Source organism: Barbatula barbatula, assembly GCF_947034865.1.
Source record: "Barbatula barbatula genome assembly, chromosome: 18".
NCBI lineage: Eukaryota > Metazoa > Chordata > Actinopteri > Cypriniformes > Nemacheilidae > Barbatula > Barbatula barbatula.
In genome coordinates this window covers 10458412-10476329 of record NC_136781.1, presented here as the reverse complement: position 1 = coordinate 10476329, position 17918 = coordinate 10458412, and the positions used below count along the sequence as shown (strand labels likewise).

General features: G+C 38.0%; 3 protein-coding genes across 6 annotated transcripts; all 3 read right to left on the bottom strand.

The window, feature by feature from the left end:
* Nucleotides 1-112: 112 nt before the first annotated feature.
* Nucleotides 113-6579, bottom strand: LOC306907916 (uncharacterized protein). Of its 4 annotated transcripts, none has more exons than XM_079480429.1 (16): nucleotides 6159-6579; nucleotides 5476-5575; nucleotides 5064-5277; nucleotides 4656-4798; nucleotides 3711-3870; nucleotides 3565-3623; nucleotides 3239-3429; nucleotides 3021-3134; nucleotides 2814-2939; nucleotides 2603-2710; nucleotides 2356-2514; nucleotides 1351-1897; nucleotides 1199-1265; nucleotides 851-1026; nucleotides 675-763; nucleotides 113-578 (listed from the first exon to the last, which is right to left on the bottom strand). In XM_079480429.1, exons 1-16 carry the CDS (start codon nucleotides 6345-6347, stop codon nucleotides 486-488), a joined length of 2535 nt encoding a protein of 844 aa, XP_079336555.1. In that variant the 5' UTR covers nucleotides 6348-6579; the 3' UTR covers nucleotides 113-485. The 4 variants fall into 4 exon arrangements, with proteins under 4 accessions (XP_079336555.1, XP_079336554.1, XP_079336552.1 ...); XM_079480428.1 differs by having other exon boundaries at nucleotides 6165-6524; XM_079480426.1 differs by having other exon boundaries at nucleotides 114-578; nucleotides 2603-2728; nucleotides 6159-6573.
* Nucleotides 6580-8488: 1909 nt separating this feature from the next.
* On the bottom strand, nucleotides 8489-10980 carry slc25a5 (solute carrier family 25 member 5). The gene is made up of 4 exons (XM_079479687.1): nucleotides 10710-10980; nucleotides 9238-9724; nucleotides 9021-9161; nucleotides 8489-8931 (listed from the first exon to the last, which is right to left on the bottom strand). The coding sequence occupies exons 1-4, from the start codon at nucleotides 10818-10820 to the stop codon at nucleotides 8774-8776; spliced, it is 897 nt and encodes a 298-aa protein (XP_079335813.1). The 5' UTR covers nucleotides 10821-10980; the 3' UTR covers nucleotides 8489-8773.
* A 70-nt stretch (nucleotides 10981-11050) lies between these two features.
* On the bottom strand, nucleotides 11051-16227 carry slc25a43 (solute carrier family 25 member 43). Its single transcript, XM_079479686.1, has 5 exons — nucleotides 15819-16227; nucleotides 14351-14592; nucleotides 13748-13920; nucleotides 12838-12972; nucleotides 11051-12526 (listed from the first exon to the last, which is right to left on the bottom strand). Exons 1-5 carry the CDS (start codon nucleotides 16088-16090, stop codon nucleotides 12311-12313), a joined length of 1038 nt encoding a protein of 345 aa, XP_079335812.1. The 5' UTR covers nucleotides 16091-16227; the 3' UTR covers nucleotides 11051-12310.
* Nucleotides 16228-17918: the final 1691 nt, after the last annotated feature.

Genomic DNA, 17918 nt, shown 5'->3' with positions numbered 1-17918 from the left:
TTTAATGTAACTGGTAAGCAGGTATGTTGTGTAAATCCGAGTGACTGGTCAACTAAACTGCATTTCATTTAATCGTGATATTTATCATGGTACAAGAAATCCGATACGAGATTAGTAGTAAAATATATTTATTAGCCCTTTAATACATTCCTCACAGTCCTCAACAGTATTGAATATTTACAAGTCTTATTGTAAATACGTGGTCATTAAGATCTTTCGTCCTGAATACATAATCCTGTGCTCTTTTTTAAGAAAAAGAAAAAACAAATCGGTAAAGTGAAAAATGTAATGGTACGTTTCAAACAGTGAGATCACAGTGATAGAGATGTGAACAGTTTAAAATGTGACTTAAATTTGGAACACAGTAAATAACTTAAAATCTACAGCAACAAAGGTTAGTTAAAGAGCCTGAGGTATATCATAATGCATTTAAGGAACATTTATAAAAATGAGAAATAATTTAAGACAAAATTAAAAAGATTGTATTATGAAACAAAATCATTCACGGTAACATTAGTTATTGTACTAAAGGCAGGCTCTCCAGGCAGGAACTCCCTTAAAACATATTTCAGCAGTTCCTAGGAGTATAAACAGAAAAAAAATTAAACAAGATTCTGGAAAAACATTTAGAATAGGTTTTAACTGCTAAATATTATTAATAATAGAGCTCTCACATAGAGCAGTTTCTTGTTCCCGTCTGTATCCTGGAAGATCTTGAACACAGTTTCCACATCGCACTTCTTCAGGATTAGAGATTTTGAATCTAAAACCCCCACAAAATTACCGAACATAAGCATATGTGAAGAAATCAAAATCATAAACATGTTTAAACCATAAGTATCGTACATACATCTTGAACTTAAGAGCTGCAATGCCCTTTCCTTGGTCTCAAGCTTTTCCTCACATTGACGTGGTGGTCGGAGAGGCATGTTTCCATCTGGCCATATTCTGTCCCGGAAATTGTCAATATAGGATGCAATCTGAGCTTCTGTTGGATTCAGCTTACTTAAAAAACTATTCACTTTTCTGTATGGGAAGAAATTGTATGCAGATCTTCACATTAACAGCAACAAAGGTTATTTCACATTTTAACATTGTTGCCAAGATTTGAATGCTGTGCTCAAAAGCTAGCAATCTACAAAAGGAGACAAATCTGGCCACACAACAAAAACACAGAATACAAAGAAACAAAACTTACTTTTTTACCAAAGGCATGAAGGGTTTCAAAATAGCATCCACAAATATATTAATGAAGAATGAGTTACCTAAGGAAGAAATATTAAAATATCAGATATTTTTATTAGTTTTTAACTTCTTAAAGATCAGAGAAGTCAAAAAGTCACATCATACCAGTTATTTCCTTCAATAAATCAAAAATGGCTTTGGTGGCCTCAAGCTGCTCCCAACTGGTCTGGTTTAGCTCTTTTTTCTGTACCTGTGGTAGACTGGCCGTCTCTCCAGTTTTCTCTTTTCCTTTGAGCTTTTGTGATCCATTTGACTTTTTGTGTGTAAACTGTTCCTTTTTTCTTCTAAAGCCATCAATTGTGTCAGCCTGTAAACCCTCATTACAGTTACTGGTTAAGTTTGGGACGTCACTGGAGTGTGCAGTAGGGGTTATTAACTTTGATCTATTAACAAAGATATCTAAGCTCTCAGCAAGATTCTCCCCGTCCAAAACCACTCCAGGTTCATCTGATATTTGTTTGCGGTCCTGAACATGCAGTTCGGATTCCTGAAGGGTCCGAAACCTGAAGATTGCAGCCGTTAACTCTTCCGTAATGCCTCCATCCAGCTCTTCAGTTGTGTAAGTGCAGGCTTGGCGTGCTGGATTCGGTGTGGCATTATTTACTGGGGCTCCTGCTTCATCAAGCTTATCTTCCCTTCTGAGGTTATGAGACTAAAAAAGTATAGTGAAAAACATGATAAGGTTAGGTTTCCTGGATTACCACAGGGTGGCAGTATTCTCAATGAACAGTTGTACACTGTGCTGTAGTACTGGGTGTTTGTAGAATTAAAATGCATTGCAAGCAGCAGTTTAAAGGTGTTTTCACATTTAAGCAGACTCCATATTAAAGGGATTGTTCACCCAAAAACTTCTGTCCTGAATTACTCCCTCCCGAGTTGCTAACATCTTTCCAGATATATTTCTCGGTGTTCATCAGAACAAACTTGAGGGTGAGTAAATTATTACAGACTTTTCATTTTTGGGTGAACTTTCCCTTTAAATATTTCTGCGTCTTAAGTTATATTTCCTCACAAGTGATCTGAAATGGCTATATTTTACATTGATATTTGTATATTATGCATTTTAAATGTAGATTATTATCAGTCTCCAAACTACAAGTCTGTATTTACCTCTTCCTCATCTTGGCCAGGAGTGAGAAAGTTTGCAAGTCCACTCAGAAGACCCCACACACCTCCATCTTGTTCCTCTTCGCTCAGTAACCGTGCAAGAGGGCACAAGAACTGGAATACAGGCTGATTGTGACCAAGTTGTGCGTCAGAAACTAGCTCCTGAGGAGGAATTGAATTCAAAAAATGAAGTTAGAAGTTTTGCAAAAAATTCCCACAAATTAATGTCTGTAAATCCATGTCATCTTACTTGCAAAAAGTGCTCCAAAGCTGATCTTACTTCCTCTGTGTATGCGTCATCAAGTTGCCTATTAGATTTTTCTACTATTGTAGATATAGAGGGTAAAGCCGATGTATCCTTTAAAAAAACACATACCTTCAAAAAGTGAACCTACAGTATATATTAAAACATTTAGAGAAAGTAATAATGGAGACCACTTGTTCTTGATTTCCTCTCTCACCTGCCAGAGACTATGAAAATGAAGAATATCTGACTGGGTCTTTCTCACATCCCAGTGGAGATTCTCTGGATTATTTATCTCCTCCAAGTGAACCGTGAAACACAACTCATCATTCTCCTTTTGAACCTAAGGTAATAATTCTTTTATTTTACTGAAAAACAAATGGCAAAGGGTTTCGTTTTATCACTGATCTGAAATATGCCTCACGTTTCTAACTTGGACTGCCCATTTCCCCACCCGCCACATCTCGTAGGAAAGTTTAAACTCCATCCTGTCCTCCTGCACCTGAAAACTTGTTGTGCAAACATCCAGATCACTGTCCTTTAGAAACATAAAAACACACAGGCAAAATAAGGAAAATAAAGATTGTTGGAAAATAAAGAATAAAGCAATAAAATATCAATTATTTTCAGTGGTTTGCTCACATAGTCAGTGTCTGTGTTATTTCTGATGGATCCCTCTCTGCTGCTACCTCCATCATCTTCTATAACAGCAGGTCTGCGTGCTGTTAGAGCCCTATGCAAAAGCTCTCGCTCCTTCTTAAGCTTTTTCTTTTTGGCTTGCTTTGACTTGACCTTATCAACAAATTTCGAAAATCTTTCTTTGATCCTGTTGCCTGATTTGGTAACGAGAAACGAACAAGACATTTTAATTAAAAGCAAATAAAGCAAATAAAGTAACTTTCAACAAACAAAAAAGCAATATATTATGTAAAAACACAGCTCAGTAATCAAACATAGAAATATATCACCAGCTTTTTTCTTTTCTCTGGTTTCTTCAGACCTGCTATCCTCTGTGTCATCTGTCAATCTTTGGAATTTTTTAAGACAGCATGTTAAAACCAGAAATAAACTATTTGATTTATTTTACTAAATACTTTGTGTTGAGATAACTTACACTTCAGCTCCTTCACTAGCCGTGGAGGAAGGTGTACCTTCCCTGTCAGAGTTCAGCAGGTCTTCAACCGAGCTTTTAGGGGTTACTCTATCCAGCTGCAAAACCACCATCTGATTTAAGTTGTCTGGATTGCAAAGATTTGTCACAAGCACATCAAGCGCTACAGATGGAAAAAAGGGTGTTAACATTGGCACATATTCAGTGTGTTATTAGAAAATACATGATATAGTATACTAACTTACATTTGTCAAGTTTATAGCGGCATTTGGCAGAAAACATGACCTACTGTAAATATGAGAACTTTACAATGTTGGTTATAGGAAAAGTTCTTGGCCATCATTGACTACCATAGAAAAATACTTTATAAATTTCTTTGTTCTGTTAAACACAAAAGAAGATATTTTGAACAATGTAGGAAAGCAAACAGTTCTAGGGCACTTTTGACCATTGTAATTTTTCCTACTATGGTAGTCAATGGTGTCAAAGAACTGTTTGGTTACAAGCGTTCTTCCAAATATATTTCACTGTGTTTATCACAAATGGGAAATTTATAGATTTGTAACAACTCGAGGGTGAGAAAATAAATTTTTATTTTGGGGTGAACTGTCCCTTTAAGATTCTTATGAAAAGCAAATAAAAAAACATGTAAAAAAACAATATTATGAATATATATAAACAGTATAGCTTATATAACTGTAGTTTTTCATCAGTGGGCGATATTCCACCCCCCCATGTTCAGTTTTTATGGATGGCTTTGTTATTGAGGTCTTTCAACTGAACAAAATGTGAAGGAACAAGTGCAGTGAAAGCATGTGGAGATAATTCCTAAAACAACCATTTGAACCAAGACTGTAAATGGCACAAATGGTGATGCCAGATAGCTAAGTGGAATGTTCTGATCAGTAGCAAGATTATTGGGAAGAATTTAGTACAACGTTAACTAACCTTTTGTGGCCACAATCTCCGTTAGGAAACACTGGTAAAGCTTTGGTTGCCAGAGATATTCGGGGAAAAGATTTCGCACCAGGGCTTCAGAGAAGGTTCTGAGAAATTCCATTTCCTCAAACCTTGAGCTGAACACTGGGGAACTAAACAGTCACAGACAAAAACACAGTCCAGTATTTTTACTGTATTCAAATGACATGAAATGGCAAATCATTTGCTTACAGTATTTCTTAGAATTGCACCATGTGATAAGTCATATGGTTAGAAAGGAAAGTACTTATGGTTTGTATTACAACTATCCCAATAGCTTTATCAAATGAACTAACACTCTTTAACACAAGAAAATATCCAGAGAATTTATTTTGAGGAAGCAGGTTATGATGACAAAACAGACAAGCACATGCTCACCCGTCTGACTGCTTTGCAGTGTGAAGGTGCTGAGTCAAGATCCGAACACAACCCACACTGGTGGCAGACAGATCAACGTTTTTGGCCTTACATATTATTTTCTCCACAACCAGGTTAAACTCGTTCTGCAGTGCCCTGTGTAAGGGCTGACTATCACCAAGTTCTGGGGCAGTGTACCAGGGCTGGACCAGGTACGCATAGGCACATTTAAACACTACAAAAGATACAACACATGTTGAGTGCTCAATTGCTGTGGTTTATTCACAAAAACTTCTTCACAAAGATATATTCGGCATCAAAGCAACCAAAAACATTTTTCATGGTTCAATGAAAATGTTTCGGTCCTGATCTACAGACATGATTAACATGCAAATAGGGCATAATGCCTTTGAACGCAAAAAGGATTATTTACCCTGAAAAAGTGACCTCTGCACATTTGGATATTGCTTTGTCTGAGGTAAATTTTGACCCGTCCCGGTAGCATCGGGCTCATCACTGTTTCCCTTCTTTGTCTGAAACAGAGGATTATAGGTGGAAGGGATTACACTACAGTAATTTCACTGATGATTTCTCAGATGAAGTGCACACAGCTTCACAAATGAGGGCAGTAGAAGATTTGCTCCTTTAACAAGATCCTCATGCGAATATAAGGAAAAGAAAACACAAGGAAAGTGAAAGTAAAACCTACATACTTGCCAACGTTTTCCCCCTAGAAATCCCGTTATGTGAAATCTGCAGCCCCATGTTAGGCTTCAGCTATACACTATAGGCCTACTAGTGCACTCCATATTCTTGACACTTCTTGACACCTTCACTACCTAAACACTTTTCAGATGTAGATTTAAACAGTAAACTGAGAAACAATAATATCTATTTCTACGAGGAAAGTGTTTTATGCAAAGATGTCATGTTTTAAAGAGTTCAAAGGCAAGTTCACTCATTACAGTATATTATTAAGAATCATAACAATAATTAAGCTAAACTACATTTCGTTTTTAAATGCAAGATTCTCTCTGCCGTGTCATCATTCTACCTTCGTTTATATACAACACACAGTGAGCCGTGACGATACTTTTCATATATGAAACTTCTTACCGTTACCTGCCGTGTCGTTTCCTCCGTTAAATCATCCGTCTGAGTACTTGTTTCGCGTTCTTGATTTTTAAAATAGAAATTGAAAAAGCTTAAAAAACAAAAGAACGCCTGTGTCCATAACTGCCCAAACGCTGAAAAGTACCAAACGAGCATTAATACAACGGCGACAAAGCACCGCCAAGTGTACATCTTTAAAAAGGTCCAATTTCCGAAAGAGATTCCGTCATTTGTCCATGCAAAAGCAACACCAGACCTGTGTTTTCATTGAAACAGATGCGTTGTACTCAGAACCGGAAGATAAGCTACTAGGGTTATGAGGCAACCTGCGGTTGTAATGTGATTGGTTCAATATAAATTGTCGTGTCTAACGTTACTCTTCCTGGAACGTCTGCTTATTCTTATGCCCCTTAGCGTTACCTGTAACGTATTGTGCTTTACGCTGTTCCGTATTTTATTTTTAAAATGTGAAAAGTTTTCTGTAACATGTATATAGTACATATACCTGTATATTTATAACGTATTTGTCATCTTACAGCACGTTTTTCTTTAGGGAAAAATTCAAAATAGTTGCATTCCATGCATAACATCTGTAATGAACCATCTTCACAGCAAGGTGGCACACGTAAGCTTCATTTATATCTAGAATGATTACGTTATGCCCAAGAACAGAGAAACTGCTGCACTTGCGGTTTTACGTGTGATTATTACCGACACAGTCAGGTAATTCTATTTAAACATTGGATGAATTAAGCTGCATCGAGGATCCTGTCAGCAGAGGACCCTGGCTGTCAGTGGGCATCTGCTATGTACTAGAACCTACGGTTACAGAGCTAAAGGTATGCGTGTTTCACTCCGTTCGGCGCAGACGCAGTCCGATTTACACTTTACGTCAAAGTACCGCGAGAGCGTTTTGTAAGCAAACTCCGTTTAATCGCCCTCGCGGTGCTTTGATGATATACGGCTCGACCTGCCCAGCTTGCTGGCCAGAGGTCAAACCCATAAAAATAGGACCCGATGGTTAAAGTGTTACAAATCATTTCACATCCAAGTAGCTGCTGCCAGCCAGCGCAAGAATGAACCGCCTACAAGGATTACGTCACAGGAGTAGTTCAAGCATGCCGATTATGCAAGAATCGACAGAGAGCTGTTAACGCAAATACGATGATTTTTGCCACATTAGAGGAAACATGACATTTCTTACCTAACATTTGTTAGCTCTGTTGTGTATAACTGATATTTACACATCTAAAGCAAACGAAACTGTCAGATTACCTATACATCTTGATATGTGCATATAGTTATAGTGACATTTCCACAAGAATAGTTATTTGAGTGTATTTGACCACCATTTACTACTTATCCTTTCTGAACCTTATGTAATACCACACCCAGCAACTCGCATCGAGGCATGCAGAAATTGAAGGTGATGCAAGGACGGATTAGTGTGCTAATTTACAACCAGGCTAAGCTCCACCAAGAGGGTCACCAAGAGGTTTTTGGTGCGAGGATACATTTCTCGAGCGCCTTTTGGTCATTTATATTGCACCGTTTAGACATACAAGCTTTAGGTAGACTACATATACGTTTAACTTTATTTTTTATAATAATTTTGTCTTTGGAGCTGACCTGATTTACATTTCACTGCTGATTGTATATTCTCTATACAACCATGTATGTGACAAAATTCTTGAGATATGCATAATCCTGTTTTACATTGACATCTGCTTGTTTTCACCACCTGCAAAATGCAGGGAGTGTTCCATTTACCGTCACCCAATTCTTACATTTGCCATTTAAAGTAAACTTTAGGTTAAGGTGCAAGTTTGTGAAGATATTCACCACAAATAGACACTACAAATTCAGAAGTGACATTTTATTGTCCAGCAACACAGACAGCTTCTAAGGTCAATCATCAGTATAGCAGGACAGAATTACTGAAGTGTAATACATGACCCTCACAGCTGCTCTTGGGACAGACCCAAATTCTTTCTTACGTGGGCCAAAAGGGTATGAGGTTGCACCGAAGGAAATAAAACACTGCTTGACATCCAGAAACCAGTCAAGGCATGTTTAGAGTGAGTCTTCGAATAAACATCACTGCACCACTATCTGTGGTGTAATCTAAAGACGCTGTGAGTATTTCTTTAATCTATATAAGGTTCTTACACATTAATACTGCGTCTCTTCCTACCTAAACAAGGTATTACACCTTCCTATATGATGGACCAATGCTCTATACACAAAGCCAAAAAAACATAACTGCTAAAATTACTGGCAGTACCTAAAGATATAGCAGATGGGTTGAAAGAAAACAAAGACAAGTTACAGTATAGGTTCGATCAATGAGTCTTTATTGATGACTAAAAACAGACCGGCTGGAAAACAGGTAGATTTCAGTACCTGGCACTCTTTCGCTCAGGGAATGACAGTATGGTGACGGGGAACAAAAGGAAAAATGGGGTGGGTTAAATAAAACCACAAAAACAACTTCCTCCTGTACAACTAGTAATGACATACTAGTTGGTCCCTATAAATAAGGCGGAATTTGAGTCCCTCCAAATGTACAAGATATGTTACAGTAAAACATCTCACATTGAATGGTGGACAGGAAAAGTTTACATGACCTTCTTCAACTCATCATACAACACCAGCACAAAGGCGCCGCCCATGCCTCTGAGAACGTTGGACAAGGCTCCCTTGAAGAAAGCCTTGCCACCCTCATCACGTGCAATCTTCTTCCAGCAGTCAATAGTTCCACTGTACATGATGTCGGCTACGAAAGAAAAAGGCAAATGGTTAAATTATCTGCTTGAACGAACTAGTCAACATGACGTTAACAATAGCTTATAATCAGAAACTGACCTCCTTTGCGTCCAGACTGCATCATCATACGACGACGGACTGTATCGAAGGGGTAAGATGCAAGACCAGCGACAGCAGTCACAGTCTGAGCAATCATCCAGCTGACAACAATGTGGGTGTTCTTGGGATCTGGCAGCATACCTAAATACACGAGAACACACATTAGTTACAATAACAGAAAAAACTAGTTGCAAAAAATAAAGCAATGTTAACTCACCCTTGGCTGTATCATAGATGCCGAAGTAGGCGGCTCTGTAAATGATGATACCCTGCACGGATACATTGAAGCCCTGGTAAAGACCCTTGATGCCATCAGACTTTGAGATCTTTACCAAGCAGTTACCAAGACCAGTGAACTCTCTCCCTGCACCAGCTTTGCCAACATCAGCAGCAAGACGGGTTCTTGCAAAGTCAAGAGGGTAGACGAAGCAGAGGGATGTGGCACCAGCAGCACCACCTGAGGCCAGGTTACCGGCGAAGTACCTCCAGAACTGGGTGTGCTTGTCTACACCATCAAGGAAGACCTTCTTGTACTTGTCTTTGAAAGCGAAATTGAGGGCTTGGGTGGGGAAGTATCTGATGACGTTAGCCAAGTTTCCTCTCCAGAAGGACATAAAGCCCTGCTCCTTGGGAATGCGCACCACGCAGTCAATAATGCCCTTGTACTGCATATCCGCGGTAATCTGTTTGCTAGCATGTTGAACCTGTAAACAGCAGAAAGTGATTAATCGTATACATAATCCAAGTCATATCAATGAAACTGGTCCGTTTGATGATGCTAAAATATTTCTGACCATGAAAACAGTATTTATTAAGCTATAGCACTAGAAAACAAGTCAGTAGAATGAAAACTCACGAAGGAACCTCGGATATGCGATTAAGCTAAATGAACGAAAAAGCCGGTAGGGCTTAAATGAGTGATTCTTCCGGTAAAATGGTATCCGGAACGAAACTTGTTAAAATTGATCCAAAGCGTGTACTGAGAATTATTCACGACACTTAATAAATGTATACAAAAGTACAAAAACGCGATGTAATATTGAAGAGGGCCGTCCTCTCGAAAAAAGTAATAACGTTAAGCGGTCGTTCGAAGATGCGAGCGTTAGCCTGTTAGCTAGCAACGAAGGCCTAGCTACTTGCAGGCCTCCCCTTCTCGCGACCTTGGCAAGATCAGTGGATGCTGGGTTACGGCGTTACAATAAAAAGCATTTTATAAAAAACGGATGTATCGCACTTTATTTATAGAGTAACACGCTAACAATATCCGTCAAATTCCCGTTATTTAACCTCCACTTGGTTGTCGGTCAAGGCGTTTCACAGGTTGTTCCCTAGAAGGGGTAGTTAAAGGTTACATACGGATAAGCACCGAAGGCCTAACGCTAGTAGATTCTCAAATGAAATATTAACGATCACATCAAATTACCAAATTAAATCGAAGAGTGGGTAAATTAACGCGCAATCTTTTAACGTTAGTTAAGACAATCTTAACATCAGAATCTTTGTAACGGTTACGCGAATATCCCATTAAACGTATAACTAAAGTAGATTAAACGCGAAAACGTTACTTATTTTAAAGTCAAAGAACTGTACCAAACTTCTCCAGTCGCATTTCCTTTTAACTACACATTCGTTTTAATTCATCTCCGATTATATAATCCCGTAAAATTAACGGTGTATATTTTAATTTACCTGAAGCAGCAGTTTGACTCTCTCGATGGGGGCAACAGCGGTTTTGGAGATAGCCGCGGCAATGCCGCCGGCCAAAAAGTCCTTAAGGAAAGATACTGCGGTCTCATTCATTGTTGGATGTTCTTAGAGAGGCGTCGCTTGAAGAGGTCAATCCCGCTCTGCTGCAGGACTAGCGTGTTGTACCGGCTGATTCGAAATGGCCGAATGAAAAGTTGCAAGGAGAATTTTAATAGGTTGCTCTCGCGAGATGAAACGTACGCAGTGATTCTAAGATTTGATTGGACGCCCGACCCAACGTCATGGACTCCGTGGGGCGGGGCAATTGTGTGTGATGACGGGATGAATGGCTCAAAGTTAGACTAACCTTAAGCCTTCCCAGGGTGTAAAGCATAAACGAAGAAAGGAAGTTTTGGTAACGATAAATGACATGTTCATAAGAAGGTAGTAGTTAACAACCATTGATGCTCAATATATTAAAAACGTACAAATATATGTTAAACTGGTTTTGACCCTTGACTTTAGCAAGAGTTGTCCAGCTTCCCCCTTTAGCTTTAAGCAAAGTAGCAGTTCTCCAAGGTGACATGGCATGCTTATTTGTCCCTACTGTACCGCCTGTCTTTAGTTAATGATCTCCAAGGCCATGTGAATGAGGGATAAAAGGTCATGATGCCTGTATAAAGTCCTTCACATGACTTTTGATTGTGTGGCATATTTAGTGATCCAATGTGATTAGAAATCAATACTAAAACCTCCAATACTGTAAAAATCAATGTCATTAAAACACAACTGAGATATGAAAATAAAGGAATTTGAAAAATGTGATGTTTATTGTTTTCTATTTTACAATGTGCTTGCAGGTTTAGGATTGACATATGTGTATGCCATATTTAAGAATATTCTGACATATTCAATGTCAATGTATTTCAATGAAAACACTTTGAATGAACTGCCTTTTTACAGCTCAGTCAGGGCCATTAAGGACTGTGTGTCCAGATAAGCAGAACACATTAGTTTATAATGCAGATTTAAAATCTCAAGCATTATCTATCCAAGAAGCAAATGTTAAATTGAACCAAAACGACTTTAAAAGCATGGTCTTTTTGAAGACCTTTAAAACGCCCTGAGTGCTAAAAACTAATAGAATAGTAATACTTTGTTTGACAAAGGCATGGATCTGTATTCTTGAATGATTCTTAACATTTTTTCCTGAGACATGATCAATTCTTGACCATAGTTCTTAAAAAAGAAACATCATTGCTGTGGAGTGTAAAGTTAAGTGAGTGAATGTTATAACAATTAAATGCTTGTGCATTTTTAATACTACCTAAAATGTTCACTAATGTGTCTGATGTGACTGAGATACCACAGAACATGGACTGTACTTGTATGTATGTCCGGAATCCCTAAACCAGCCCATTAGATGTAAATACAATTACAGGTGCAATGTTTTTCATTATTACCATATATACTGCACTATGTGCCACATTGAACATGAACTTTGAGTTCAAGCTTAAGGCAGTAAAACCATCTTACACTCATATTAATGTATACATTAAAGTCACATAGCACCTCAGAATATTGTCAGTTTAGCAGGAACCAAATTACCAGCGGTTTCCAATGGATGTATTCTGTTGTCTCTGTACTTTTCTATTTCTGAGGTTGCGCTTAAACTCCTGCAGTTCATATGGGCCCAGGCTTTGGTCCACCCCAGGTTTAGGTTTGTAGCTCAGAGGAGAAATTATGTAGCCATTCCGGTAAAGGCAGACTTGCTTACACATCTCAAAACAACTGAAGAGCAGGCCAAAATAAGGGACAATCTGTAATATAAGAAAAGTGTTTTCAACCATAAATCACACATTAAGACATGAAATTTAAGTTATAGGCAGATACTGCACCTCTACAGAGAGTACATGTCAACGCATGTCTGCTAAGCAATAAACATTCTTGTTGCTCCAATTTTTTTACAGAGCAATCCAAACTGTTATTTAAGAAATAAGTGTGTAAACAGCAGTCTCACAGCTGATACGCAGCCAAAATCAAACCTCAAATGACCATTCATATAGAAAACATACAGTGCTAAAGTTATTTTTATCTCTGCCATCACATGAGCACATGGCATAAACCTCACCTTCACCATGTTGGCAGTAAGGCCACTCCAAAGAGCCATGACGCCCTTGTTCTTGATGACCTGTCTGAAGCAGTCAATCATCCCATTAAAATGGACATCAGCTCCTCCACAATGAGGCAGAAGAAGACTCTGGGCCTAAAGTATAAATCAGAAAAGTATTCCCTGATCATCAAATATGTCTATATGATACTATTAACATTGCAATTAATACAACATATAAAAAACTCATGCAGGATACATAGTATAAAAGACCAGTTTTCCCTATATTTCACTATATATTTGTATTCAATAAAATTATTATGGCTCTCTTTCACTAGCAAAACTAGTATGCCATTGCAGCACATTTTCCTATGCTTCCTTGAACCCACTTGAGGTGGTTCTGTGGGCTGTGTTGACTGTATCTATAGACGCTGTTGTTTAGCACCAAACTGAGAGTCTTCTCAGAATATTTAGCAGCCATCTTTTCCTGATAATGTAGTTTAACCAAAGAGAGAATGTAGATTTTTCACGTCTGGTTTTGCAGTTTGTTAAAACATACAAAAAACACATATACGTGGTATACATATAGCAGCACTATTAGATGTGTGTGTGTGTGAGGGGTCAGCTATCTTTAGAAATATTATCTTTGGCATAGGCAGACACTGGACACTATCTGCATTCTCAGCTGCTACGAAGCCGTGTGCTCTTTAATAGCAGCCAGCGTCATGCTTTGTTCTGCGTGAACTGTTTCAAATGCTATTATTTTTTTTGTGTTTTAAAATATTTTAATGTTTAATGCACAATATAAATGCACATCTAGGTACACAAGTCATTAATGCACACATAGAATGTCTGTGACACTGATGCCACGATGCCACTCTGTGGTGAAATGTGGCACTACAGTGCAACACTACCCCTGAAAGATTCTTACCTGCATCTTTCTTTTAACAGTTTCAAAGGGGAAGGAGAGAGTCTGAGCGACTCCTGCCGCAAGACAACCATTGGTGAAGTTCTGCAGAGATGTGAAGCGAACATGACGTTCTTGCCACAGCTTATCCAAGTTGACATATACCGCATAGCAACCAACCGAGAAGGGAATTGCACCTATTGCACAGTAATGCATATGAGGTATAAAGTTAAATTTTCCAACTTTTCAACATCTTTTGTAAAGGAGATGCAAATGATCTTTCAAAATAGCAAAGGATCCAGAACTTTAATCATATTAAGCTATATTAAAACGAATAGTATGAATACAGTGTATAGAAAAATTTAGCACTTGCTTAATGGGACAGAAACCTCTGCAGCATATTATTATGTTTTTTTTGCCGTATTATTTACATTTATTCATTTGGCAGACGCTTTTATCCAAAGCGACTTACAAGTAGTTTTTTTACAGTGGCACATTACTGCAGAGCAATCAGGGGTAAGGTGTCTTGCTCAAGGGCCCTTCAGTCATGACCTGCTGACACTGAGATTAGAACCGGCAACCTACTGATCACAAGCCCACTGAGCCTGTGTCTGGCATAATACTAACCTAATATTGTTAGCGAAAAGCCCCTGTAAAGGGCCTGAATCCCTTCATTTCTGTAGATGCTTGAGAGAGAATCCAGCAGCCCCCTGTAAGTTGGTTCTCTCCAATTCTGTGCAATAAACCTCGTTTCAACCACCTCCAAAGAATATGTTGCTAATGCGGCCGATATTCCAGCCAGTCCTCCTGCAACTATGGCCCTCCATTGTGAGATTTCACCCAGTTCATCAATGTGTAGATGGATAATACTGTCAGAAATAGAATTAAGTGAATACTTTTACAAAAACATTATGACAGTCAGGTCATTATATATAAGATATCATTTAGTTTAGTTATTCACATAGGCCCAATTTTGATATTCCATAAAACAGTTTTATATGACTTTATTATTATGCCAAGTAGAAAGTAGTTCAAATAAAGAATACGTATTTGTGCCCAAAGGTTCCATAGTACAGTATAAATAACTTTTTGGTGTGTTACTATTTGTATAAGTAATTAACAGTAGCAGTACTAGTATAAACAGTGCTCGTCACTTCTGCTAAATGTTCAGATTTTAAAAGACTTTAAAACGTCCTATTATCCATATATATTAGTATTTAGCTTTAAAAACATAAATTTGCATTACAGAGGTCCACATCCTGTATTGTGATCATAGGAACACTGTGTTCAAAACAGTTCCGATAACACCCTCTCTCTCTTTTTCCTGGAATACTGGAACGCTATGTACGGGTCTTTCTAACCATGCTGGCTGGGTTTCCGGCGTATACCCTGCCCTGCAGCATGTGATACACGTGACATGTATAATGATAGCGAACTTGATGAACCCTTGTTGATAATCGTTGCCGGGTGAAACTAAAACCTACTAAGCCTGCTCATATTCATCATGGATTTGTTCGATCACATGCGGCGATGCGCAGACCGTTCGGCGTATGGCATCAACGTACCGCGAGAGTAATTCGGAAGCATTATTGTCTAATCGTTGTCGCGATACTTAAATTTAATTCGCCAATAGATCTGCGCAGCGCATATCTCACGACACGACTTCAAGCGCAGGTTCTCTGAGCCATTTGATTGGCCGGTAAGTAAAGGCGTGATTTGTACGTCACGATGGACGAGAGTAAACCCAGCTGCATAAATGAATACAAACCAATACAACGTAGCAAAAGTAGATTATAATTTAATTTAACGATGCCTCTCATAAAAGCAACACGATAAGCACATTAAAACGGGTCTTATCCTGCGACTTCAGCATTAATTCATAATACAAGTTATTTCTCACCTGCCTAACGTTACTTTCAAATACTGTTAAGCTAACACACGTCAACTTCCTGTCAGTCTTTGTTTACCATCACAGCTGATTTTAAAAGTTAATTATCAGTTTAGGAATCTAAGAAAACATCAAGCACAGTACAAAATGTGTACATCGTTTATTCAAAACGGAACATTCGAGTATTAAAAATGGTGTAATACTCACTTTTTGTAAGTTGCTAAATGTATGGCACTGTAGGGAAACAACCGGAAACAGGAAATCATATTACCCTTCCAAAATGCTCGTAGTCCCTCATTCTGATAGATAAAAACAAAGCTGTGAAAGAAGCCGCGTTTGCAGTGAAATGTTCCTATTTGACTCAAAATCTTTACGACTTCCAGAGGTGACGTTGCCGTTTTGCTGAAAATCCCCGCAAAACCGACGCATAGTAAACTCTGAGAGCTTGTCAGTCGGTCATCCTTTCTGACTGTGGCCATAGTTCATAACAAAAACGATTCTGCTTCTGCAGCTACTGCTAAACTAGCGATTTGTTAATGACAATCGTATCGTAGAACTGATCTCACTAACGGTTTGTCAAACATGTATGCATTTGCAACTGCAGCGCCATCCAACGGCAAGTCACATTTTGTTGAAGGCGGGGTGTACAAATGTGACCCTGGATCACAAAACCAGTCTAAATAGCACGGAAACATTTTTAGTAAAAGCCAAGAGTACATTGTATGGGGCGGAATTATCGATTTTTATTTTATGACAACAATTAATGAGGAAATTAAGTACAGATTATGCTCCATGAAGATATTTTGTACAGTTCCTACCGTAAATATAAATCATTTTGTGGATGGCCTGCTACAGCGCCTCAAATGAACAACTTCCAAGGCAGTTTTCTCAATATTTAGATTTGTTTGCACCCTCAGATTCCAGAGTTTAAAACAGTTCGAAAAATTGACCGATAAAACTGGTTTTGTTGTCCAGGGTCATAAATTTGGTTGCATGCAATCCAGCTGTCAATCTAGCTGTAACACTCTGTTTTAAAGAAAATCTGCAAATCAGATGGTGTGATCAGAGGATATGTAGCCCAAGACAAAAAATACACTAAATATCACACACAGGGCATTTATCCGAATAATATGTTCAGCAGATATCATATGAAAATATGTAATCACACATTATTGGGGCCATTTCTTCCAAATGTCAGGTTTTTTCTCTTTACACCACCGATTGGGTGTGGCGGGATACTAGAAGTACCAATATAAGCCAACAGATGTCAGTGTTTGCATATTTCTTCAAACCGAACATGTTAATGTGTAACTTTCATTAAATATATCAACAGCTTTACGTAGTTTAAGAATTACTATTTCTACTAATATAAAGCAAATTGCAAATAAATTATGACAACATATAGCAATCCTCATATGACTGCATTTTAAAATATTTAGACATTTCCTAAGGCCAATAAATGTTTCGCTATGACAGGCTGCAGGTCACATCTTTTACCATAAGATGGCAGTCTTTTCCCAGACCAACCGTTTGCATATTTTATTGATGCCGTATTAGCTGTATTTGTCTAAATCATTCAACTCTCCCAATTACTATAAAATTAAGAAATATATAATTAATATACTTTAATTAATATCAGTTAACCGGTTATTTAAGTTTTTCAATAAATACAAACCAACATTTGGTTAAGGATTAGCTTTAGATTGTTTTAATTAAATGCCAAATCAGAAAACAAACTCTATACAAAATTCACAGAAAATGAAAATTTCGTTTGATGTTCTAAGGTTGCTAGTCAAAACATTTGTAGTTATCTAGGCATAAGTTCTCAAGTTTCAGGTTTATATATTTTTGCAACAATGTTTATTTTGATAATGTTAGGCCACTACATGCCCAAAGTATCGTAAATACAGCTTCAATTTGTAAATCATCCACATTCAAATAACATTCCTTGCCCTGTTGAGTAGTCTGTTGTGAATGTGAATTGTCAAAAGAGGGCGCTGTTTGCCACACACCGGAGCAGACTATCACTCAGAAAACTGGTGCTTAGCCAGAGACAAGAGCTCTGAAGTTCTCACCCATTATCATCCTTAACTAAATAAAAACATTTTCGTTCTAGACCTTGTTTTCCTACCCGAGTACATAAAATTCTGCACTAAACTGCTTCATTATTAGCTGACAACATGTAAAGTGTTGTTCATATTACAGAAAGAAAGCATTTAAGGAAAGTTTTTCTAATAATAATTACATAACTTATAGGCCATCAATTCACATTATCTGAACTAAATTATAATTTTACCACACAAAGCA